The 27171-nt window shown below is 41.8% G+C and overlaps 1 protein-coding gene across 3 annotated transcripts in view; it reads right to left on the bottom strand.

The window, feature by feature from the left end:
• Positions 1 to 27171, bottom strand: part of TNR (tenascin R) — an 835808-nt gene that overhangs the window by 178438 nt on the left and 630199 nt on the right. For all 3 annotated transcript variants that reach the window (XM_077453200.1, XM_077453202.1, XM_077453201.1), the window contains 3 exons: positions 23688 to 23838; positions 22122 to 22391; positions 2402 to 2587 (listed from right to left, as the gene is read on the bottom strand). In XM_077453200.1, coding sequence (XP_077309326.1) covers positions 2402 to 2587; positions 22122 to 22391; positions 23688 to 23838 — 607 coding nt within the window. The remainder of the gene's footprint in view (positions 1 to 2401; positions 2588 to 22121; positions 22392 to 23687; positions 23839 to 27171) is intronic.

Below are 27171 nucleotides of genomic sequence, written 5' to 3'. Positions count from 1 at the left end.
GAAAGTCCATGCTGGCCTCAACCAAATGCCGTCTCTTCAAATATTTGAGGACGTAGATACCTTTTAACGTTTGCTTTATATTTGGCAAATCCTGCATATAATTCACATCTGCATACAGCTATAAGATCTCTATGTGGTGCCTCTGCTGTTGTTACCCCCAGTCATGCTCAGTTTTACAGCTCTGTTAGCTCAGCAATCATCACATGAATAGAGTATGCCCTGTTAAAGTATGGTACACTAACCACTTGCTGAGCAGGCCTTTTCTGGAACTTTTTGTTTACAAGAATAAATTGGTATTTTTTGCTAGAAAATTATTTAGAACACCCAAACAATATACATATATTTTTTTTAGCAGAGACCCTGGAGAATAAACCGGCGATTGTTGCAATATTTTATGTCACACTGTGTGCAGCGGTCTTTCAAACTAATTTTTTTGGGAAAAAATACACTTTAATGAATTAAAAAGAAACAAAACACTAAAGTTAGCCCATTTGTATAATGTGAAAGATGATGTTATGCCGATTAAATAGATACGCAGAGGAAATAGAAATAAGAATGATAGGTCCTCTTTATCGAAAGATCCGGGGTCAAAAAGACACCAGATCTCCAATTTAACCTTAAAAGCAAAAATAACAAACAAAAAATACATGCTTTGACGTAAAAAAAAAAAAAATTATCTCTTTTTATACCCGAGAACTGGAAGTGACGTTGGAGGTCACTCCGGTCCTTTAAGAGCATAGAGCCGAGTGGGGGCTATCTTTCCCTCACTCGACTACCTGCCTAGCCATCAGAAAGATCAGATCAGTTCCAGGCTTACCGATGGCTCCGGTAAGCTCGGAAACGATGAGAAGCGGGGGGGGGGGGGATGCGGGGGCACCTCTCCCGCTGCCTATAAAAGTGTTCTCGCAGAAAATCAGCCACTGGGACTACTTTTAACTGAAGCCAAGTCGCCCACAGAACAAAATTATACTGGGGTTATGGCAGCTAGCTGCTGCCGTAACAACAGTATTTAACGTCAAAGTCATGATGTAAATGTACTGTGGGCGGTCGGCCAGTGGGAAATCTATAGTCACAGCACACACTTTCATTTTTTAACATCAACATTGTAATAACAATACATCATTTTTTTGACAATCTAGTATAATCTTATTTGAAAACTCTCCTTTCAGGTTGTGGGTTCGGCCTATCTGCTGGCTGTCTCTTTCCAAAGCTTACTGGGTTCCCTGCATGCTTTGCAGCTTCTCATCTCCTATTTACTTTCAATTTCTAAGGAATAGATATCCTATGGTACCTTGCTGCCTGCAAGCAGTGATTCCTCTGTTGACTACGTGTCACAGAATTCAAGGAAGTAAATGTATGGAAATCTTCACAAAGTAAATTTACAAATTTCATTATTGTTCAAATTAATGATAAAGTAGGCTAGAAATATTTGAAATACAATGTGGAAATTAATATATGAGTTTAAATTGTGATCATAGATACACTTTAAACCACAAACCATAAATATCTGCTGCTGTTGCTCCAGTAGCAATTAGGGAAACAAAAGTGTCTAGATTAGATGTTGTACTTATCTGAGGACCAGTGTGCCAAGATGACATCAGAAAATGAATGCAGCCAAAGGTCTAGGGTCACTGAAAGCTGCTTGTGTGTGCATGCACATTTGCACAAATACACTAACTCATGCATGTATACTGCACAGCTACCCAGGAAGACTTACCTAATTCCAACCTTAGAGTCAGGCCTTAAAGGAACAAAGCTAAGCTATAAATATTCTAAATGGAGATATTTGTCTGTGACCTAAACCTGTTCCTGTTATACATTTATGCATTTCTGACCCGGCTTGCTTTTGGATCTGTATCTACTCTGCATTTTCATTATTGACCTAGTTTACCTTTGAGCCTCCAGTTACCCTGCTTATCTGTGACTGACCCAGCTTCCCCTTGTACCTTTCTTCATTCGCCAGCCCATTGCTCACCAGACCTGCTTCTGTCTTGCCTTCTCGTTGCTGACCCAGCTAATTCCTGACCACAGCCTGACTACAAGCCACACCCAGAGCCTTCTTATGGAAGTGAGCACTGGTGGACAGGACATTAGACATCTGTGCCACTCTGTGCCCTCTGTTCCTCTGTTCTTCATGAAATTATGGCCATGAGATGGAGCTGACGTTCATAGAAAGTAAACATATCACACACATTGCAAGGCTTATTCATAATGGCTGTGTTATGATGCTAAAAAACCCCAAAGTGTTTTTACTGCATAGAAATTCTCTGCAGAATATGTCATCTGCAGAGTACAAGTTATGAATGGCTTCATTATTGGTGGCAATTAGACATTACAAAGACCATGATGATGGCACATGACTGGACAAGATTTTGGAAAAAGAAAATTCTCCTTTACTAACCAGTAAGTGTGGCTTTTGTAGTCTGACCAGGATGACGTGGTATTCTGAGTTCATGATACTGATCACCTGCCAGAGTACTGAAGACAACGCGGTACCCATCACCCTCAGCGTCACTGTTATCCCACTCCAATTCCAGGGTTGTCGAGGCTCTTCCCATCACACGTAGATTTTTGGGAGCATCAAGTTCTGTGTAAATGAAGGAAAAACCATCTGTAAAATATTTCACAGTGAATATTTTGAACTACAGGTTTCTAATATATTATACATTCAGCCCAGAAGAGATCATATACATATCTGCAGAGAAGTTAGCTTTCACCTTCAATGCCCTTTATCATTTTATTTGATACCTGGCTGCAGTCAGCAAGAGCTTGAAAATACCCTCTTATGACATTGGTAATGTCTATTTCCTTATTCTTTTGTATTAAATTATATGCACTGTTGCTTATTAGCTACCTTTATGGGTTGCCAGAATTCTCATTGTTGTAACATTAGGTGTGCTCCTCTAAAAGTCTTGTATGAGAAGTAAGGATCAGTACAGATCTAGGATTCATAAATGCAATTTTCTTCTCTACATAGGAACCTCATTTAATGTAATGCCGCGTACACACGATTGGAATTCTCGTCGGAAAAAGCTCTGATGGTTTTCCCGACGGAATTCTGACGGAATTCGGCTCAAGCTGTCTTGCCTACACACGGTCACATCAAATTCCGATCATTTAGAATGCGGTGACGTACAACACGTACGATGGGACTAGAAAAAGGAAGTTCAATAGCCAGCAGCCAATAGCTTCTGTCTTGTAGTTGAATCTGAGCATGCATGATTTTTGGCGTGTCGGAATTGCATACACACGATTGGAATTACCGATAGAAAGTTTTTCCGTCAGGAAAATTGAGAACATGCTATCAATTTTTGGCTGGCGGAAATTCGGACAGCTAAATTCCAATGGAGTATACACAAGGTCGCATTTTCCGATGAAAAGCTCTCATCTGTCTTTTTCTGGCCGGAATTCCGATCGTGTGTATGCGGCATTAGAATAAATGGTTGTCAGAATACGCACTTCAGTAAGAATAAATATAATATCACCAAAGCTGTATAATATAACTCATCGGATTATGTATCATTTATTTGTTTCTTTATTTTGGCTGTGAGTTTAAGCAGATAAATGAAGATTAGCTGTCCAGGAAGAAGTTTCCTTTGGTGCTAAGATCTTCGTTCAACATGCTTTCAGCATAGGAACTGCATGCTATCAGCTCTGGAGAGGTGAGTATAAAGCAGAATGAGGTTTATAGTGTTAAGGCTTAGTTTAGGAATTAGATTAAGATAATTGGGAGTTCAGAGCTTTAGGGAAAAAAAGTGCATCCAAACCCAAGAATAAGAATGTATTGCAAATATACGGTATTGCAGCTTACCAGCCTTTGGATGTGGCATCTTCATTCATTTCTTTTTTTCTTGCTTTTGCCTTTATTTTAATCTGGTGATCCTGCAAATAACATAGTCCCTGTCCCCTTTTGTCCATACTTGTTTCTGCATTATATCTATGGAGGGAGCCGTGGCCATCACACAAGCCGTGACACGTGGAACTGAAAGTGTTGAAGATTCTGACAGTCTCTTTAACACTTGAATGGAGTAAAAAAAAAGGAGCTGCAGATTTTTTCCTGTCCTCTGTGCTAAGAGCCCAAAAAACAAAATGTAGACTCATGGTACTAACTGTGTGGATGGTTGTTGGATATACACTGGTGCATATGCAGTACAGCAAATTATCTGCAATGGATTGTTGGTGTTCAAAGCAAGAAAACTAAACTCTTTTTGAGCTTGAGTTACATTCCGGAGATCATGCCGCCATTCTGAGCTCAGTTAGTGGCATACTATGTAAGTTTATATGCCTTATCTTTTCATATGCATTTTATATGGACTGCTTGCACTGTTGGTTGTAGAGTCCAAACACCATTCCCTGCTGTTTGTGGTTTGGTGGTGTTTTTAATTGGTGTTTAATGATTTAATTAGTACCACACCTCTGGCCACATGCGGTACTGCATAGACAAGCAGTGGTTATGGAACAGATTATCTGAGTTTCCATTATTTCCTATGGGGAAACTCGCTTTGATATACAGGTGCTTTGGATTACTAGCATTCTTCTGAAACAAATTATGCTTGTAATCCAAGACATTACTGTATTTGATGGAGGTAACACACAGACAGTGATTAGCTGAAATTGTGGAGTAATAACATGACTGGAACTATTTAATTTACACTCTTGGGCTTTAATTCACTTTATTGTGATCTATTTTATTTGATTTAAAACACAGTTTTGTTTATGCACATTTATATACTTGTTGCTTTTTTATGTACTGTTTGTATATTTACACATATTGCATGCTGCTTTTTCCAGACCACTTAAGCGCTGACAGCTGACTTTTCACATTACAATTGCGTTTTGTCTGTAAAGCCTATTTCCACTTTCACAGTCAAATTTGAGAAAACCTCACTATATGTTTGTTATATGCTCCCTTCAAGACAGCATGCTTCATTTCTTATTTCTTAAATATTTCTTACCTATTAGATGTTTCACAGGAGGAGGTGTCATGGCTGATTGTTTTTTTCAACAATATTAGAGTGAGTCTGTCCCAAATCTGTCCTTATTCAAAATTACAATGCAAGATGCCCAGCCTCTATGTCTTTAACATAGTTACATAGTAGGTGAGGTTGAAAAAAGACAAGTCCATTGAGTCCAACCTATGTGTGTGATTATATGTCAGTATTACATTGTATATCCCTGTATGTTGCGGTCATTCAGGTGCTTGTCTAATAGTTTCTTGAAACTATCGATGCCCCCCGCTGAGACCACCGCCTGTGGAAGGGAATTCCACAACCTTGCTGCTCTTACAGTAAAGAACCGTCTACGTAGTTTAAGGTTAAACCTCTTTTCTTCTAATTTTAATGAGTGGCCACGAATCTTGTTAAACTCCCTTCTGCAAAAAAGTTTTACCCCTATTGTGGGGTCACCAGTATGGTATTTGTATATTGAAATCATATCCCCTCTCAAGCGTCTCTTCTCCAGAGAGAATGAGTTCAGTGCTCGCAACCTTTCCTCATAACTAATATCCTCCAGACCCTTTATTAGCTTTGTTGCCCTTCTTTGTGCTCCATTTTCAGAACATCCTTCCTGAGGACTGGTGGCCAGAACTGGACAGCATACTCTAAGTGCGGCCAGACCAGGGTCTTGTAAAGCGGGAGAATTTGTTAGGACAGACAGTGTTCAAATACAGTTACAATTCATAATAAAGACCTGCTTGCAAAGTACAGACTGGATTAACTATGGCAAACACAGCCGTGCATCCCCCTCACAAACAAAGAAAGCTATCTAGCATTTTTCCTTGCTGGAGGGTCCAGAATATTGTTGGAGGGTCCAATTTCTAGATTTTTTTTTAAGTTATGCTATATGAATGGGGACATATAACAAATACAACGTTGTAAAGTGTTATCCCAATAACACAATAACACAATAGTCCAATAATTAGGCTGCAAAAGACAAAAAAAAAATACCCTTTATTCTTTTAGAAAATAAAGCCTAACTCCCAAGTTTTAGGTCCCTTTAGATAGCTTGTTTGGTTCAAGCTGGCCCAAACAAACTATTTACTGCCCTAACATATGTTTTCAGTGCTGTATAAACTGTATGTAGCCTCAGCTTTTGGACACAATATTCATGATTCCTTTTGGACTCAATATGTGTGCTTCTTGGTAAAGTTTTTACAATTTTAGAAGGGACATAAGCTCCAAGACTGGTGGAGGCAGTGTGGTCACGCTTTTATTAGGGCTTCTCAGAGTGTCCAATGTGATGTGCTGGTGAAGGACAGCAGGGGGGCTGAGCCCAAAGGAACCCTATGTCTCTCTGAGAGCAACACAAAAAAAGCTTTATTATGCCACAGAGAGTAGAGTTGGGTGATCAGTGTGGGCTGAAGTAATAAAACACAGAGAATGTTTGACAATTCCTTTGTTAAAAAATAAAAAAAATAGTGTCCCTCGATATAAATCCATCGTTAATCCCACCACCCGCTGCACCCAAAAACGCGGACATGAAGGCTAGCTGCCTACTGAAGGCTCCCTCGTCTGGCTATGTCACCTGGTGGCTCCGCCCCCTTCGGACATCACAAACCAGTGCATGCTGGATCAGTGAAGTAAAAAGGGGGCGTTTTTTCCTTTTTATAGCCGGGTTCCTGGCAACTTCAAGTCATTTTAAATGTGATTTTACTTGTTTATTTTTTGCTACAGCATGTTCTATTCATGCTAGAGATGCACCACTTTACAGGCAGACTAAGGGGACCTCCAGGCACTATAGTTAAATGAATTTTTCATTTTTATTGTTGCACTTTAAGCATCATTAAAATCACTGCTCCTGAAAAAAAATATTGTTTTTAAGTGCTAATACTTGCATATACTGCATTATACTTGCATATAAGCCTTCAAAATGGGCACTTTCGATTTTTCCTGTTCGGCTCCGATAGACTTCGATGGGGTTCGCCATTCGGGTTAGAGCTTTTCCCCTGTTCGGGAGTTCTGCTGCCACAAGCAGTATTCATGGAACTGGACCCATTAACCCTCTCCATGATTTATTTTAGTGTTGGTATTAGCAGTCAGCCATCTCTAGGGTGGCACAGTGTTGTAGTGGGTAGCACTCTTGCCTAGCAGTAAAAAGGGTCGCCGGTTCACATCCCAACCATGACACTACCTGCATGGAGTTTGCATGTTCTCCCTGTGCCTGTGTGGGTTTCCTCCGGGTACTCCGGTTTCCTCACACACTCCAAAGACATGCTGGTAGGCTAATTAGCTTCTGTCCAAAATTGGCCCAAGTATATGAATGGGGACCTTGGATTGTGGGCTCCTTGAGGGTAGGGACCGATGTGAGTCTGTGATGTACAGGATAGGGAGAATTGTAGACACTCACTCAGGTGCATGAGCACTGTGCCCTGAACGGACGTCATACTGAGTACTGTATGTTGTCCATTCAGAGCGCTGTGGCATGATTGTGGCTCCCATATGCATTTTTTTTCACTTCTATGTGTGGACTGTCTCCCTTGTTCTATGAAATAGGGGGATGTGAGACCATATATGCTATGTACGCACATAACATGTATTAATATATTATGTTTATTTAATTGTCAACATTAGGCACTTTGTAAGATGAAGAGGACCGCAAAATGCGTTGGAAACTCTTCTATCCGTCTGACGGCTGCCTCAATGGTTTTATGTGGTGTATGGTTAGAATGTATTCCCCATCGTTTTGTATCTTTATTACAAAACATAAAAAAAAATGAAATGTTATATCATGTATGTCTTTTGTTGAAATAGATATACTAATAGGTTATTCTTGAACACCCATTATTTTCTATTTTTGATCACATTTCACTGGGTTGATGGCCTCTGAGTATTAAGCTGGATTAGCTATTACTATCTCTGTGCTGTGCCTCTCCCACACACTACTTTATCCTTTGACCTGATCTTTCTCAATTTCAATGTCACTTAGAGGTCCCCTCCCCATGCTCACCCTGGGACTGGGAATTGAAATGAGAAATAGTTCACTGATGAGCTCATCTCTCTGACATTTTGCAATCTCCTCCTATCAGCATGCCCCTTGTAGTGCAGGACACCCTACTGGCTACTTATGCTGCTTCTCCTTCTCTTAATTCTGCTGTACAGTGACTGCAAAAGGTCAGATTCTGATTTCATTAAATTGCATCTTTTACACTAAATAATAGTTCAGCTTTAAGAAGAGCATGTATGAAGATGCTCTGAAGAAACGTGGGTCACGAGTGGGGCATGTCGGTGTGATGCAATCACACTCCCTGTGGCGCGGACTCAGATCCGCCTACCAGCTGAGGAACTCCCCTTTGCAATTCCAGGGAGATCTGAAGGAACTGCTGGAGTGTATGGGCCATACGTATGCCCACAAACAGCTAGAGAGACCCCCATTAACACTCACTACAAGCAAGTCATTTTGAGGGACAATGGAGGCCATTCCTTATGTCATCAACAAGTGGAACTGTGGCTTCACACTATTGCAGTGGCAGAGGTGGTTATCGGGAGAGTGGACAGCAGTGAGATGTATTGTTTCCTACCCCTGGAAGGGAGTTTACACACACATACTCACCACCTGCATATGTTGTATAATAGCCTGACTAGCCACTAGACATGTGATCTCAGTAAAGGAATTGTGAATGATTACCTCCAATTTACTTCCTAAGTCATACCTCCAGTACTTTTCCTTCTCACTACCTATGAACTTTTCATGTCTTTCTATTCAATGCCATTGGAACTAAGTTTAATCATACTACATGTAGACATGTCACTGGAGAAGTGATCGAGGGGGTGTACATCTCACCTAGGTTGCTACACAGTGTGAGATGGTAAATCCAGGATGGATCAGTTTCTCAGCAGCGATATGCTGCTGAGTTGTTATTTAATTTTGCCGGGCCTGGGTTTATATGGAATGGCAGGTAGGTTTGGTAGAGGGACCTGTCATTCCACATCCCCCGATCCAGTTCTGGGTTTGGGATCAGGTGAGCTTTGATCCTAATTAGCCTGGGAAGCTAAAGGCACTGCAGGGTCTGCAGGTGTTTGCTCTCAGCCAGGGAATGAACAATCTGTGTGTTGAAGGAAGCTGCAAGCACAGCCACTGCTGGAGCTAAAACTCACCCTGCGATATCCAGGCGAAAGACGCTGTGTTTGTAAGTGTCAGATAGGTGAGCAGAACCTGTTAGTAAGCGCCCAGCCGGGCTAGGACTTTTATTTTTGTTGTACTTAGAAAGCACGGTGTTGCTGTATATTTTGTTTGCTGGACTGTTTGTACCACGAATAAACGCCAAGATCTGCTTTATAAATTCCAAGTCTGCTGTGAACTGTGTCCAAACACACCCTACCCCGGGAAGATCCCTTACAATTGGTGGAGAATGCGGGCACCCCATACAAGAGTGTTATTGAGCATGTAGCACAAATGCAGGACCGTATAGCCACTGTAATGCCCCTGGTAAGGGAACACCTCCAGAGGGCTCAAGAGGCCCAAAGTAGAATTTACAACCGGTCCGCAAGAATCAGGACATTCAACCCAGGCGATAGGGTCCTTATACTAGTCCCCACTGTTGAGAGTAAATTCTTGGCGAAGTGGCAAGGTCCCTATGAAATTGTTGAAAAGGTCAGTGAGGTGAACTACAAGGTGCACCAACCAGGTAGAAGGAAGCCTTTCCAAGTTTATCACATAAACTTGATCAAGCCCTGGAAAGACAGGGAATCCTTGGTGGCGACAAATACTGTTAATAATTTGTCACCACCAATCCCTCCAGTCAAGGTAGGTGATACTCTATCAGTGTCACAGAAACAGGAGGCTCAGGAATTTTTACAGAAAAACAAAAACAAGTTCTCTGACCTCCCAGGGCGTACACACCTCATCCATCATCACATTGAAACTGAGCCTAGAAGCAGAGTAAACCTTAAGCCCTATAGGATACCCGAGGCACGTAGGGAAGCCGTATCTGCCGAGGTAAAACGTATGCTTGCTCTGGGGGTAATTGAGGTGTCACAGAGTGAATGGTCCAGCCCAATTGTGCTAATCCCAAAGCCCAATGGAACTTGGAGGTTCTGTAACGATTTCAGAAAGTTGAATGAGATCTCCAAGTTCGATGCGTATCCTATGCCCAGGGTAGATGAGTTGATTGAGAAGTTGGGTAACGCCAGGTACATAACCACCCTCGATCTCACAAAGGGCTACTGGCAGATTCCACTTTCTGGTGAGGCTAAAGAGAAAACTGCATTCTCCACCCCTGATGGGCTATTCCAGTATGTAGTGATGCCATTCGGGTTACATGGAGCGCCTGCAACTTTCCAGAGGTTGATGGACTTGATTCTGCGACCACATCGTGATTACTCAGCTGCCTACCTCGATGATGTGGTCATTTTTAGCCCTGATTGGGAAAGTCACCTCTGTAAGGTACAGGCCGTGTTGGATGCCATAAGTGATGCGGGGTTGACCATAAATGCCGAGAAGTGTGCTCTAGCCCTAGAAGAGGCCAAATATCTAGGCTACATTATTGGGAGAGGGTTGATTAAGCCACAGCTAAATAAAATTGAGGCAATACAGAATTGGCCTAGACCCCTGACAAAGAAACAGGTTAGAGCTTTCCTGGGTATTACGGGGTATTACCGTAGATTTGTGCCGAACTTTGCCTCAGTTGCTGCTCCACTAACTGACTTGACAAAGGGCGGAAAGACAGCAATGGTCACGTGGACCCCAGAGGCCGAGAAGGCTTTCCAAAGCCTTAAGTCGGCCTTGTGCCAACCACCTGTCTTAGTTACCCCCGATTTCAGGCGAGAATTTCTGGTCCAGACAGATGCCTCTAACACAGGCTTAGGTGCAGTACTCTCACAAGTAGTGAATGGTGAGGAGCATCCAGTGACGTACTTGAGTAGAAAACTAACCCCGGCCGAGAAAAATTATGCCATTGTGGAGCGAGAATGTTTGGCAGTAAAGTGGGCCCTAGAATCGTTAAAGTATTACTTGCTAGGCAGGAAATTCAAGTTGGTGACAGACCATGCCCCCCTAACATGGATGAAGTTAAACAAGGAGAGAAATGCAAGAGTGACTAGATGGTTTCTCTCCCTACAAAACTTTAATTTCACTGTGGAACACAGGCCAGGGAAATTACAGGCAAATGCTGACGCATTGTCAAGGGTAAGTTGTCTGTGGGGACAAAAGGCTCAGCCCTCCGGTCTGAAAAAGAGGGGGGGATATGTAGACATGTCACTGGAGAAGTGATCGAGGGGGTGTACATCTCACCTAGGTTGCTACACAGTGTGAGATGGTAAATCCAGGATGGATCAGTTTCTCAGCAGCGATATGCTGCTGAGTTGTTATTTAATTTTGCCGGGCCTGGGTTTATATGGAATGGCAGGTAGGTTTGGTAGAGGGACCTGTCATTCCACATCCCCCGATCCAGTTCTGGGTTTGGGATCAGGTGAGCTTTGATCCTAATTAGCCTGGGAAGCTAAAGGCACTGCAGGGTCTGCAGGTGATTGCTCAGCCAGGGAATGAACAATCTGTGTGTTGAAGGAAGCTGCAAGCACAGCCACTGCTGGAGCTAAAACTCACCCTGCGATATCCAGGCGAAAGACGCTGTGTTTGTAAGTGTCAGATAGGTGAGCAGAACCTGTTAGTAAGCGCCCAGCCGGGCTAGGACTTTTATTTTTGTTGTACTTAGAAAGCACGGTGTTGCTGTATATTTTGTTTGCTGGACTGTTTGTACCACGAATAAACGCCAAGATCTGCTTTATAAATTCCAAGTCTGCTGTGAACTGTGTCCAAACACACCCTACCCCGGGAAGATCCCTTACATACAGTATACTGCAATGGTTCTATAGACTCAAGGATGGGATCCCCATTTTATGTCTGGTATTCATCTGACTCAAGTCTATTGCTTTGATAATACTACTTCTTATACCAAAATAGTTATTGCCAATGAAGTATTTAGCGATACTTATGAGGGATGTATATCTGAATGTGGTGGCCATCTGAGTTAATAGACAACTTTGTCTAATTTTTATATTATGGTGAGGGTTCTATTTTTGATTAGTGTAAAGTGAATTTTGTAATAAATACTTCTCATAATTTTTGTACTCATTTGCTTGTCTCTTTTTGAAGAATTGCTTTGGGACCCCTTTGGCTCCTTTTTCTTTCTGTATGCTTAGTTATTTCAGAGGAACACACCTCAGACTTACTTTGTAGGTTTGTTCTGGGGTGAGGGCATTTAGGAGGCACTTTGAGGCACCACTATTAAAATTTGTACTCTTGGCCCCAATTACTAATTAATAGAGGTTGAGTCTTTGTGTCTTTTTTATCCCTTCTTTTATCCTAGTATAATGATTCTAAGTCACAGACCCAGAAAAAATTAAGCAAATGGAAACAGAAAGTTATAATGACTCGGATCTATATTTGTGATGGGTCAGTGGCCTCCAATTCTGCATCAGCATGACGGCCAGGAAAGTACAACTTTTACAGGTAAAGTCAGTGATGACCACCCACATCTTTCTCAAATGACAAGTGTACTTTAAAATCAGTCGCACATATCAAATAATTTCTCTCTGATGGTGTGCTGTACTGATCAAATTTTTTTACCTGATAGCTTTTAAATTACTTGAGCTTTACTTTGCATTCTAATTACTGTATTTTGTATCTTGTGATTAAAGTCTGGCTTCCCTTCTAAATGGAATCTTGAACAGATGTTTGTGTTTAAGATGGCGGTACAGTTTGTCCTTCATTTTTTTGTTAGTGAGACAAGCAATAAACATTTCTTAGATGCCATCTACCATGTGTTGTTTCTGAACCCGTGTTCACAACAGATGAATGCACACCATTTTTACACATTTTCACAATCCGCCCAATGGACCTATCCTCTAGCATTGGGCATGTTCACATATTTATCAGAAAATTCTGAATACTTTTGATATTTGGCGCTATGCCTTTAATTCTCTTTTGAATTCTTTGGCCTTAAAAGCTATTTTCATGACTTTCAGAATCACAAAACAACAGCCAGAAACTCTCTTGAGTAATTTAAAGCTCAGCAGGACATATAAACCCTGTGGTGGCATAAAGCCTGCTGTCTGACTCCAAATAGCAGTGGGCTTAGAATAAGTGGATTTGGAAGTTGATGTTGTTTTAGGTCTGGGCACCCTGAAACTACAAATAAATGCTTCCAAGCCCCATATTACAAACTTCGAAGCTTTTTTTTCCAGCTGAGAAGGGCTTTGCCAGCAAGTATTTTAGAACTAATAAACTATAACCTTAGTATCTTACAGGGAATATATAGTCTTTGTAAGGATGTAAAAATATTGTAGGGGTTCAACTCAAGTGTAGTGCTTCCAAGGACGCAACTTACTTGCCAATGTTGATTTAAGGGCTTTCTTTGCTCACATTTATTTAACAGAAAAGTTCACAATCAGATGAATGTTTTTTCAGGGGTTTTCAGCTTCACAATGACACCAATAGAAGTTTTGCAGCCTGATGGTTATCTAGAACATGTAGTCCCTGAGCCGCTTCCTGCGCACACTCATTGCTTAATCTGACTCATTCAGTCTTGCGGCAAATTCATTTTGGAATCTGGAGCTGTACAGGTTCCTGCCTATTTATAGAGAGGGGTTGATTTACTAAAACTGGAGAGTGCAAAATCTGGTGCAGCTGTGCATGGTAGCCAATCAGCTTCTAACTTCAGCTTGTTCAATTAAGCTTTGACAATAAAACCTGAAAGCTGATTTCTATGTAGAGCTGCACCAGATTTTGCACTCTCCAGTTTTAGTAAATCAACCGCACTGTCTCTTAGCACCTTTAAGCCTTTCAGCCTCATGGTGAGTACAGGCCCCTGCTTATTCAAGCAATGTCTCGCTCCCTTCCAGGCATGGTCAGATCACTACTCCTTGAGGCCAGAAAACACACTCTGCCAGTGAATGCTCACACATAGGCTGCTTGTGTGGCAGTTTTTCGCCAAGGGTGAGGGGGTAATGTCATGCAGATTGCAAATATGACTTATAATCATTTTGAGGATTAACACCACATTTTCAAATGTCTTGGAGAGCATCAACCTATCAAGAAGAATGGTAAAACAGAAGATATAGCTCATAATCCACCAGACGTTACAAAGTTAGCCAGTTTGTACATCAAAACAATGATCTTCACTGTATGTAGACTCAATACTATTGCAGTCCATATGCATATTATTAACAGATGGTCTGAATAAGATTTTACAAACAGACAAATACCTCCGCTTTCTGTCATAGCTATTCTTTGTAAACATGCTATAACCTTCCAGATCCATTATCCCATCATAAACATCATCTAACCAGGTTTCTGTTCTGACTAAATGGTAACGTTGGCCATTCATCAGCAATGATTGTTCACCAATTTTGATTGGAAGGCTTCTTGCATTCGTTAACATATATTTAATATTTTTTCTGATTACATACTTACATTTTACTATTTATAGTACTATATTCTTTTATAACCTTCTTACTCAGCTATCCAACTTCAACTATACCAACAATGTCTGGATTTTGCCCCTGTAATTCTCAGTCTTTAGATTTTCTATCTTGCCTTTTTTCTAATTCTATCAACACCCTTTCCCCTCTTTTTAGATCATAATTTAAAGTGTCAAATAAATTTAAAATGTATTTTATTTTTATTTTTTTTAGCAAAAACTTTATTACACTCATTGCTTTTTTTTATGTCTGCCTGGAGTTCAAATTTAGGGTCCATGCACAATAACTTAAAAAAAAACTGCTTCTAAAGGAAATTCCATAGAAGCAGCTGAGTGTTATCCTAGGTGTCCATGCACATTAGGAAGATTACAGGCATATTTTGAGCTTAGCATTTAAAAGCAGGGAAAAAAAACCTTCTGGTTTGGGTTTTTTATTGGTGCTTTCTGGCAGAAAAAAACACTAAACTCGGGGGCGTGGCTTGACCTCGGCGGAAGATGGCAGCATAGCTTGTTAGCTCCCGCTGACGAGAGGAAAACCTAACAGTTAACGGAGGATAAACCACCCTAAGAGTACCCAGCAACATGGGCACCTCGTCCCGCGACTCGTCCGCCTCCAGATCGAGATCCCCGAGAGACGAGGCGAGCAGGATCTCGCAGAATATCCCGGAGATGTTCCGCACCCAGCACAGCAACATGGCGGCCTCACGAGGTCAATCACAGAGAACGGGCTCTGTCCCAGACTCTTCACCGCAAGGCCCGCCATCTGAGGGCATCACACTCACCCCTCACCTTCAGCCCAGCCTACATGACCTACGCTCCGTGGCAGCGGACATCAAAGAAACACTTACCTCAGCCCTTACGTCCGCCATCTCAGACCTGCGGTTAGACCTACAAGCAATGGCGGGAAGAGTTCAAGACGTGGAGAAGATCACCGCTACACACTCCACTGTTCTCCGGAAAGCTTGCCAAGTGATTGATACTCACACGTTACAGCTTCGGGACCAGAATCGCCATCTGGAGGACCTCGACAATAGGGGGAGAAGGCATAACCTTCGCCTCCGAGGTCTTCCAGAATCAATAGAATCGGAGCATCTAGCCAAAGAAGTGTCCATCCTGTTTAACACCATCTTGGAACAGCCTCCGGATTCCCCCATCGGAATGGAGCGCATTCATCGTGCCCTACGCCCGAGATACAGAGAATCGGATCCTCCGCGAGACGTGATCTGTTGCCTGATCGACTACAGGCAGAAGGAAGACATTCTCCACAGGGTGAGAGCATTAACATCCCCAGTGACCTATAAAGATACTGTGATAAACATTTTCCCTGATCTGTCTACTATTACTCTGCAACGGAGGAGGGAACTTCGGCCTATCTTGGAAGTTTTACGTACGAAGGGAATCCCGTATCGCTGGAAGTTCCCCTTCGCTTTATCAGCCACAGCGGGAGGACGAACGGCTGTTCTCCGGGTCCCGGAGGATATCAGGTATTTCTGCGAAACGATCGATATCCCCCTCACTGAAGCACCAGATTGGTACGCCGAATATCGTCCGCAAGCAGCAAAAAACGGACACGTTCAAACTGAACGAATGGAGTTCCAGGAACAAAGATCCAGACGTAGACGCTCGCCTTCGGATCATAGGAACCCTGACGTGAGAAATGACGAGATTGTACGAGAGAGCCCATCGAAGGCCCCTCACTCTAGAAGAGCCCGAAGGGATCGCTGAATGAGAATTGCTTCGCTTCATTCTACACGTTGTTTTTATTCGTTATTGTTTTAGCAACCTTAACGTACGAAGACATCCTTGTTTTCTCTCTTTTCTTCAAAACGAAGAGTGCACTCTACGATTCTGAAGTCTTGTAAACGATGGTTTTGTTGTTTTTTGATGTACGATCGACACTTCATCGGATCGTTCTTCCTCTTCTTCCAGTGTGATCACTAGGACGAGACCGAAAGACTGAACTATATACCTATGCTTCTCCCGTCTACTAAACACCTTTCGTATTGTGAGGACCCTAGAGGCTAGGAAAAGGAATTTGGAATCCCTAGAATTTCTTAACAGGTTATCCTTTTCAGAACTTTTCATTTTTACACGATGAACACGTTCCAGTAGGTTTACACTGTTCATAAGGGGGGTGCTCCCCAATTAACCATCTCTTTACGGTCGCATTACATTCACTGCTTTCTACAAACAGTAGACATTCTCTTGAAACGTTTATTAGCAGTTTATTTGTCTAGGCTATGGCTCTAAACTTTTTATTTTGTTCTGGTTAAATGATTGACAAGGCTTGTGATCAAGGATAAGTTCCTTAACAATACATGTTACACTCTGCGACACATAATACTTTAATAGTTGGTGCAAACTGCCCTATAAGTCATGCTCTACAACTCAATTGCCTTTCACGCACTAAGAGTTTTTCAGATATGAACTCTCTTCTCCTCCAACCGCCTCTTTATTTCCACACAGGGGCCCTTTCTTTTCTTTTCTTATGTTATTTCTCTTATGTTATTATTCTTAATTTAATTGTTATGCCTCTCACCAGTTGCATTATTTACAGATACTTGGTTTTCCCTCGTTTGGCGGGTAGACACTGGATCACATCCTTTATCCATCCAATCGACCCGAGCCTATACCCCACATACAGTGGTAAACAGTTAGCATACCTTCAGTGATAACATTTCATGTGTTACCCAGTATAGAATCCGGACACTGTGCTTTGCACCGCCCACCACTGGTGGATAGGATCAGCAAGCTGGTACTTGCTTTTCTCCGGAATTCTGACCAGAGTGAGACTACATCACTCTCTTTCGAGTGAGTTATTCTCTCAACAATTTCAGTTCACCAGGCACAATTCCCTACTGTGTCTGGTGAAATTCCTTTGCTAGCTCGACCCTGAACATATCTACCGACTATAGTGTAGTACAGATATACATTAATTGACTAATTAACCCAAACAGGTAGAGTTTTCTTTTTTATCCCCCCTTCTTTTCCTCAATAGGGATTGTAACATTCCCACAAATTCAGGATGACAAGACCACACAAGACCAACCCCCAAAATTGGACCAAAATTATTTCCTTAAATATTCAAGGGCTGAATATACCCGAAAAAAGATCCCAATTATTATTTTCTCTTAAACAAAACAAGGCTAAAATAGTATTTTTACAGGAAACACACTTCAAATCTTCCTCCATTCCGAAATTAACGGACAGGTATTTCACCACAGCAATACACTCCACGAATTCAAACAGTAAATCGAAAGGGGTTTCCATCCTGTTCGCAAAGCATTGCTCCTTCCGCGTTGAGGACATCCTCCGTGATCCAGAAGCTCGTTACCTTTTCGTTAAAGGCACGATGCTAGGCAAGCGTGTCACACTGGCTAACATATATGCCCCTAATAATGGCCAGGCATCTTTTTTCACTTCGACCATGAATAAGCTATCAGACTTTCAGGAGGGAGTCCTCATTGCGGGAGGAGATTTCAATGTACCGCTTAATCCCATCCAAGATTCATCGAACAAAACTTCCTCAATCTCACACAAGACCTTGCGCAATATTAAACTGAGATTGCAAGAACTAAATCTACATGACTCCTGGCGGACCCTCAATCCGCAAGAATTAGATTACACCTTTTTTTCTTTCCCACACAAGAGACACTCCAGAATAGATTATCTATTCCTGTCGCAGAGAGATCTACCTTGTCTGGTTGGTGCTACCATTGATCCCAAATTCATTTCGGATCATCACCCTATATCCATGACCTTAGCACTTTCAGATAAACCCCCTAACAAGCCAATTTGGCGATTAGACCCTTCCCTTCTCACTGACCCCATTATAGCTGCGACAACGAAGGAACGTCTGGTGACCTACTTTGCAGAGAATGCTTCCCCTGATATTTCCCCCATGCTGCTATGGGAGGCACATAAATGCACCATTCGGGGAACTTTCATGGCGGCTGCGGCTAAACGTAGAAAAGATAGATCCGCTCACCTACTGTATCTCACCAACAAAATTAAAACTTTGGAAAAAGCACATAAATTATCCCAGGTAGAGAATTCTATTACCGAACTTATAGAGGCCAGACAAGAGTTATTAAACTACATAACCACACGAACTAAAAGAAATTACATACTTTCACGCAAAACCTTCTATGAGTTTAGTAATAAATCAGGTAAACTTTTAGCCAGAGCGCTCCGTAAACAGAAAGCCACAAACACTATCCACCATTTGATAGACAAAGCAGGAAACACGATCTCCTCTAATCATCAAATTGCTGAGCAATTTGTTCAATTCTACAAAAATCTATACAACCTGAATGATACCCATCATTTTTCACCGAACGCACAACGCACACAACTGATTAGAGAATTCTTACACCAATATGGCCCTAATCCTATAACCCCTGAAACAGCCACTAGTCTCGAAGCACCAATATCCTCACTCGAACTGGACATAGCCCTCAAAAGCCTAAAACCAGGCAAAAGCCCTGGTCCTGATGGGTTAACATCTGGGTACTATAAATCATTTATTGACATCTTGAAACCTCACTTTCTAGCGGCTTTTAATTCTTTTTCCACCGAAAATCCCCCTCCTCGAGATCTGCTTACAGCACACATCACGGTCATTCCCAAACCGAATAAAGACGATTCCCTAGTTTCGAACTATAGACCCATTTCCCTACTAAATGTGGACCTTAAAATTTACGCTAAAATTTTATCTAATCGTCTCTTGCCTCTCTTGCCGGGACTGGTCTCCCTGGATCAGGTGGGCTTTGTCCCGGGGAGGGAGGCTAGAGACAACACAATTAAAGCAATTAATATACATAATTGGCTTTCCTCTTCCAATACCCGTGGATTCCTCCTCTCCTTGGATGCGGAGAAGGCGTTTGACAGAGTGGCCTGGGATTATATGCAAGAAACTTTACAGAGTATAGGACTACCTAACAAATTTATTTCACATGTTATGGCACTATACGCCTCGCCGAAAGCCCATGTAAGAGTGAATGGCCATCTGTCGGAACGCCTTCTCCGTATCCAACGGGACTCGTCAGGGATGCCCGCTCTCGCCCATTCTATTTGTCCTCACGTTAGAGCCCTTACTCAACCGTATTCGAGCAAATAGTGATATAAGAGGTGTGTCAATGGCAGGTACAGTACAAAAGATAGCAGCTTTCGCTGATGATATCCTATTGTTCCTTACAGAACCACATGTTACATTACCCAACCTCCTGAAAGATCTAGATTTATTCAAACACATCTCCAATTTACAAATAAACTTTGGCAAATCTGAAGCGCTTAACGTATCCCTTAGCGAACCTGCTGTGGAGCAATGCCAAAGAAATTTCCCTTTTAAATGGAGCAGCTCAGCTATCACGTACCTGGGCATTAAACTACCTTCCGACCTTAAGAACCTTTATACGCATAATTATCTCCCCCTACTCCAAACCATTCAAACCGATCTTAAAAAATGGTCCTCGGGAATCTTTTCTTGGTTTGGCAGAGCCTCGATCATCAAGATGAATATCTTACCCAGATTACTTTACTTACTACAAACAATCCCCATTAGGATCCCAATGACCTTTTTCAACTCATACAAATCGATTTGCACCCATTTCCTGTGGAACGGAAAGAGGCCCAGATTAAGCCACGACAGACTAACAATTCCTAAAACAAAAGGTGGTATAGGCTTACCAGATATGAGGAAATATTATTGGGCTTGCCATTTATCCAGAGTAGTAGACTGGAAAGTACATAACACTACTAAAGCTTGGGTACATTTGGAAAATACGCTTGCACCCATTCAGACGAGATATTTACCCTGGATGGACCAGAAACACATCCCTACAATATGCAAACAGCACCCGTTAGTTGCTCCTACCTTACATGTGTTTCGCTTGGTGTGCCAAACACAGCGTATCTCGTCACACCGCAGCCCACTAACACCTATTAGACATAACCCAGACTTTCCGATTGGTCAGTCTGAGTCCTTTCTCCGTTCCATATGGCCACACTCAGAGATGTTAGCACAGCACTTTTTCACCAATGGGAATCTTTTACCGCGTACATCTGTACCGTGTTTAGACACCAGACAGCCTATTCCTCAATGGGTATACTTTCAAATTAGACACTTTCTAATATCACACCAGCACCAACCAGACTTTGCTAGATCACTCACTCCTTTTGAATCTCTCTGCGACACGATAGAACCTCAAAGACACCTCATATCTAAAATCTACACCCTCTTCTTCTCGGACTGTAATCCCAAATCTCTTAAATCCTCCAGCAGTTGGGAATCAGACCTGGACTAGCAATGGTCAGAAGATGAGTGGGAAACTATATTCTCCCATATACACAAGGGATCTGTCAATGTGTCAGTACAAGAAAATGGTTTCAAGCTTGCTGCTAAATGGTATAAGACTCCTTCCCAGTTACACAAATTTTTCCCCCAAGTGTCCTCTACATGTTGGAGATGCTCCCAGGACGAGGGAACCCTCCTCCACATTTGGTGGTCATGTCCCAATATCCAACCCTTCTGGACGGAGGTACACCGTATCCTCTGTAAGATCACTACCCTATCCGTTGATTATACTCCTGCACAATTCCTTCTTCACCATTCCTCGATCTCGAGATCAAAATATCGAGGATCACTGACGCAGCACCTCATTAATGCCGCGAGAATGTGCATCCCAGTCCTATGGAAATCCAGCACCCCACCTTCCATCTCGGATTGGTTCCATCGCATTTCTAAGGTGGCTGAGATGGAAGAATTAATACACCAATCGAAAGATTCCCCATTAAGTTTCTGGAAAATTTGGGCTTGCTGGCAGCATTTCCGAAATTCATCGGAATATTCCTCATTAATCTCCTAGGGCCTTACACTTTCACTTTTATTTTAACTTATACCATTCTTTAGGGCTTCCCCTAATTCTTTCTCCACTGTCTAACAACTGGTCTAATGGTGTCTTTTTGTTAAGAAAAAATTTTTTTTTTGAGAATGTGAACATCAATTGTCTTCATTTTTGGGTTAAGCTACTGTTTCAATCCTTGAGGTCTATATATCTGTAGACCATTACAAGAATTTAAAGCTATTCAAGTTGTTTTAATGTATTGTACCATTTCAGGGTTTTTACCCTCCTCACAGATTTGTCATGCTTGAATGACTTTTGAGTAATTGCGGTACTTTATGTCGGCTTTTCATGCTGTAAATGTTCATATCTTTTATCAATAAAACTTTTTTTGGTAAAAAAAAAAAAAAAAAACACTAAACTCTCCTAAACTCTTTACAAAAATTCTCTATATGAGCACTTTCTTTTTCTGCCAAGGGAATTGTTTTTTAAATCCCAGTGTGCATGGAGCCTTAAGAATAAATTCTTACTGGATACAACTGTTTGTCTACTTTAGAAGAAGTAATCATCCAGATGGGTTCTGGATGTTTGACTGGTGTAGAAGAAGAATATTCTTTTGTTGAGTTAAATGTAGGGAAACTCATGTTACAGTCTTCACATTGTAAAAGCAGACTTCAAAACAGGCTAATCATATAAATATAATGCGAAGGTAATTCGTGCGAAAGCACATTTAAAATATTTATATAAACAGCATTAGGTGACTCCCCAAACATCCAATCCCCACATTGATACAGTATTACCTGTGTTTTTTAACAGTGGATTGCAGAACAGAAATATTTACTAGAAACCTTAAATTAGGGGGTTACCTGTAGTGAAGGTTGTAGTGACAGGATCACTGCATGTGTCTCCACGGATACCACATACTGACACCTCATATTGTGAACCAGGCCGCAGGACTTGCATGGAGTACTGACTAAGGGGGGGCTGTAGACGAAAAGTAGTCTTCTCCCCTTCCCCGTTGATTGGCCCATATTGTAGCTGGATGAAGTCGAGTTTGGCTCTTGGAGGGGTCCATTCAACAAAAGCTACCGTGTCAGATACATCTCGGACTAAGATGTTGGAGGGACCATCAATGGCTAAAACAGAAGAAAGGCAATTTAAATGGCATTTCTCCACTGTGTTTTCTGTTCTAATTTAGTGTATCAGTGCCCTTGATCAGGCCTTCAAATATTTCCGTGTATATAGACAGAGATTCATTATTGTACGGGTAAGACAATATACTTCTACCATACTGCATACATCCTGTGCTAACCAATGTACTTAATGCACTTTTCACATAAATCTTTCCTGTATCTTCTACTATTTGTTGCTATATTAATCATTTCCCTGTTCTCTGTTATTCTGGCGGCAATGAATTAAAGGTTCTCAGAGAGGTTTGTCTGTGCTGTTTACAAGTATAATACATAGATATGTTCAGAAATACTGCTTTTGTCTCTACATTTGATTATGTAAGCAGCAGGTCCAACTTTATTATTTGATAAAGAAGAAAACTATCTAAGGATAGAAGAGCAATGTATTCAATTGCCTTTAGATTCACTAACAACTATGAAGGGTGATGGTCTACCGAAACAATCAATTTAATTTATAACCAATAAGGTAGGTCCACACATTACATAGTTGACATACCTAAAGTATATTACAATACAGAAATAGTACATTTAGATTCTAAAATGGATGGCCAGTCTTAGAGATATCTTTTTAAAAAAAATTGAAATAACAATGTCTACACAATTGTAAATGTGAACATACAATGGACTCAACTTATAGTATAAAGAGATCGCAGAGTTGTATTTACTAGTAATTGACTATTGAATGCATTTCCCTTGATCTGTGTATACGAGACATAGTAACTGTGTAATTGACAAAATTTCAAAATTTGGTTTATTTTCAAAGCAGACCTGTAGTCATTCCTTTTTTGCCACCCCACATACGGTACATAACATAAAATGTAGCATAAATACCCTAGCTGCTCTGGGATGCTGTGGTGGCTCCATTATGTGACGAAACATCTAGGCCTTAGGTCACATTCCGCTGTGGATTGGAGTCATGGTTTGGGGTGGCTGATCACATGACCAAATTTGTGGACATCTGGTCAAACAACTAGCATGCAATGGAATCCTAAAGCAGTGCTTTATCCAGCCAAGGTATTTAAAGGTCTATGCGTTGAAGGGGAATCTTATTTTACTATAGGTTTTTGACAAGGAAAGATAAATGAAAGATCAACATGCATAACTATTATTGAGTCTAGTATCTAGTCCAGCAAAGCAAGCTATATCCACATAGAAGGAGCGGGGCATAGGGCTTCATAGATTTGTACATACAAAGATTCAGTGATGTCATTCTAACCTTGGTCAGTAAATAACTTTCCTTACCAGTTGTTACGCTGCCTGAAGTTGGGGGACTTCTGGCTTGTTCTTTCAGTGAAATGATACTGATGGTGTACTCCTCCCCAGGCTTAAGTCCTGTCTGGTTATAAGATGTGACACTGCTGGGGAGCTGAACCGTTAGCCCACCCTCGTTATTCTGTCATTGGAAGAAAATTATATATTAATTACTTTTTCAATTTAAAAACTGACTTAGACAAGAGATAGTGGAATGCGGAATATGGATGAAGTGATAATAGAAAACATGTACAAGACTTGCTCAAGGTTAAGGCTACTGAAGCAACTGCCATGCCATCAGTGATTTGCAGGCCTATATAACAATGGAAAATAAAAATGATTAACTCCAGGCTTGCCATTTGTGAATAACAGCTTGCTCCTTTCATCCCTAAATACCAGTTTTCCAGAAGAATCCCAATCCTATAGTGAAAGTCCATCTGAAACGAATCAGTGTTTGGTGAAACATGGTGGGTGTGATCACCTGTGCATAGCTCCCAACTGTCCCTGATTTTGAGGGATTGTACCTGATTTGAAATAAAGTCCCTCTGACCCTCTTTTCTCCTCATTTGTCTCTCATTTTGGTCTGATCTATATAGTTGTATATAAAATGCACTACTTATCTTTGAAAAAGTGTTTTACAGTCCTAAACCCTTCATTCAAATTCTAAAGTGCTGCATTTGTAAATGTTAAAAGCCAATATAATGGAATAATTGTGGATTAAACAATTTGTTTTCTTATACTTTTCCTTTAAGGGGGTGTTTTCTGATCCTACATACTTCTAATAGGTGTCCCTCCTTCTCATTTCAAAAAGTTGGGAGGTATGCCTGTGGGTTTCTTATAATATATGTTGATCCCACCAGTTTTGCACCCACCTCCCTCCCCATATCCTCCTATACAACATGAAATACTGATGTGACTATACTCCCTTAACTAGATTCTGCATGGAATCAAATGGAACAGAGTTTTAAAGACAGTATGTAGTTTGGCAAAAGTAAAAATAAAATATCACATATATTATTTACATCAGTAAACAGCCAGTCAGTGAAGCTTCTACCAAAATTGGTCATGTTTATGAGATTCTACTCCTGCATGCCTTTAGCATAAAATTCTAATGTAGAACAATAGGCATCATTTAGTAAAATTTGTATAGATATGGGAAAATGTTACATTCATATTTGGTATTAATTAACCACTTAAGGACCGTCGCATGGCAATGTACGTCGGCGCAATTGCACCGACAGGCACAAGCCCGCACATGTACGTGCTTGCCTTTCAGCGGGTGGGGGGTCCAATCGGACCCCCTCCCGCTGGATGCGGCGGTCCGTTTCGCTTCAGGAGCGATCCGGGATGAGGAGATGGCCGTTGGTTTCTGGTATCTCCTCTCGATCGCTCCCTGCGAATGAAAAGCTTCCCCCGCCTGTGTATTGTAAACACCGGCAGGGAGGAAGCGATGTCATTCTCCTCGGGGCGGTCTTTTTGACCGGACTGCGAGGAGAACACAATAGTAAGTGCACCAACACTACACTGACATGTAGGTACACATAGGCACACAAATCCCCCCCGATCACCCCCCCCCCGCCCCCCCTCCCAGTCACAGTGTCACTGATTGCAGTGATCATTTATTTACTGATCACTGCATTTAGTGTCAGTTGTAACAGTAAAAACTGTCAGGGCAGTTAGTGTTAGGTCCAGGGTAGCCCCCTACCCCCCCAATAAAGGTTTAACCCCCTGATTGCCCCTAGAGTTAACCCTTTTGCCAGTGTCACTAAGCAATCGTTTTTCTGATCGCTGCATTAGTGTCACTGGTGCCGCTAGGTAGCTAGTTATTTTTTTAGGTTCACCGCCAGGTTTTTATAGCGCTAGGTACCCCGATATACTACCCAATAATCGTTTTAACCCCCTGATTGCCCCTAGTTAACCCTTTCATCTCCTTTTGCCAGTGTCACTAAGCGATAGTTTTTCTGATCGCTGCATTAGTGTCACTAGTGCCGCTAGGTAGCTAGTTATTTTTTTAGGTTCCCCGCCAGGTTTTTATAGAGCTAGGTACCCCGATATACTGCCCAATAACGGTTTTAACCCCCTGATTACCCCTAGTTAACCCTTTCACTCCCTTTTGCTAGTATCACTAAGCAATCGTTTTTCTGATCGCTGCATTAGTGTCACTGGTGCTGCTAGGTAGCTAGTTATTTTTTTAGGTTCACCGCCAGGTTTTTATAGCGCTAGGTACCCCCATATACTACCCAATAACGGTTTTAACCCCCTGATTGCCCCTAGTTTCCCCCTTACCCCCTTTTGCCAGTATCACTAAGCGATTGTTTTTCTGATCACTGCATTAGTGTCATTGGTGCCGCTAGGTAGCTAGTTATTTTTTTAGGTTCACCGCCAGATTTTTTATAGCGCTAGGTACCCCCATATACTACCCAATAACGGTTTTAACCCCCTGATTGCCCCTAGTTAACCCTTTCACCCCCTTTTGCCAGTGTCACTAAGCAATCGTTTTTCTGATCGCTGCATTAGTGTCACTGGTGGCGTTAGGTAGCTAGTTATTTTTTTAGGTTCACTGCCAGGTTTTTATAGCGCTAGGTACCCCCATATACTACCCAATAATGGTTTTAACCCCCTGATTGCCCCTAGTTAACCCTTTCACCAGCGATCACCGTATAAGTGCCACTGGTGACGCTGGTTAGCCAGTTAGTTATTTAGGTTCCCCGTCAGGTTTTTATATAGCGCCAGGGACCCCCATATACTACCTAATAAAGATTTTAACCCCCTGATTGCCACTAGTTAACCCTTTCACCAGTGATCACCGTATAAGTGTTACGGGTGACTCTGGTTAGTTAGTTTGCTTTTTATAGCATCAGGGCACCCACCATTTATTACCCAATAAAGGTTTAACCCCCTGATCACCTGGCGGGTGATATCAATTAGGTTTTAGGGTCAGGGTCTGCGTCACCCCAGGCAGCGTTAGGTTAGTGCCAGTACCGCTAACACCCACGCGCAAAGCATAAACCTCCCGTAGTGGTATAGAATCTGAACAGATCAAAATCTGATCTGACCAGATCTATACTAGCGTCCCCAGCAGTTTAGTGTTCCAAAAAAACGCATTGTTAGCGGGATCAGCCCAGATACCTGCTGGCACCTGCGTTTTGCCCCTCCGCCCAGCCCACCCAAGTGCAGTATCGATCGATCACTGTCACTTACAAAACACTAAACACATAACTGTAGCGTTCGCAGAGTCAGGCCTGATCCCTGCGATCGCTAACAGTTTTTTTTTGTAGCGTTTTATATTTAAATCCTGAAGGCAGTGCTTGGTTTTCAGGTTCCTGTACGTGGCTAGGCTCCCAAAAAGTCCCCCACATGTGGTATCCCCGTACTCGGAAGAAGCAGCAGAATTTATTTTGGGGTGTAATTTCACTTATGCCCATAGCATGTGTGAGCAATATATCATTTAGTGTCATTATTTAATCACTTGGGA

The sequence above is a fragment of the Lithobates pipiens genome, unplaced genomic scaffold (genome assembly GCF_037356315.1).
Source record: "Lithobates pipiens isolate NorthernLeopardFrog02 unplaced genomic scaffold, aLitPip1_a1.2 Scaffold_23, whole genome shotgun sequence".
NCBI lineage: Eukaryota > Metazoa > Chordata > Amphibia > Anura > Ranidae > Lithobates > Lithobates pipiens.
This window is presented reverse-complemented; position numbering and strand designations above follow the sequence as displayed.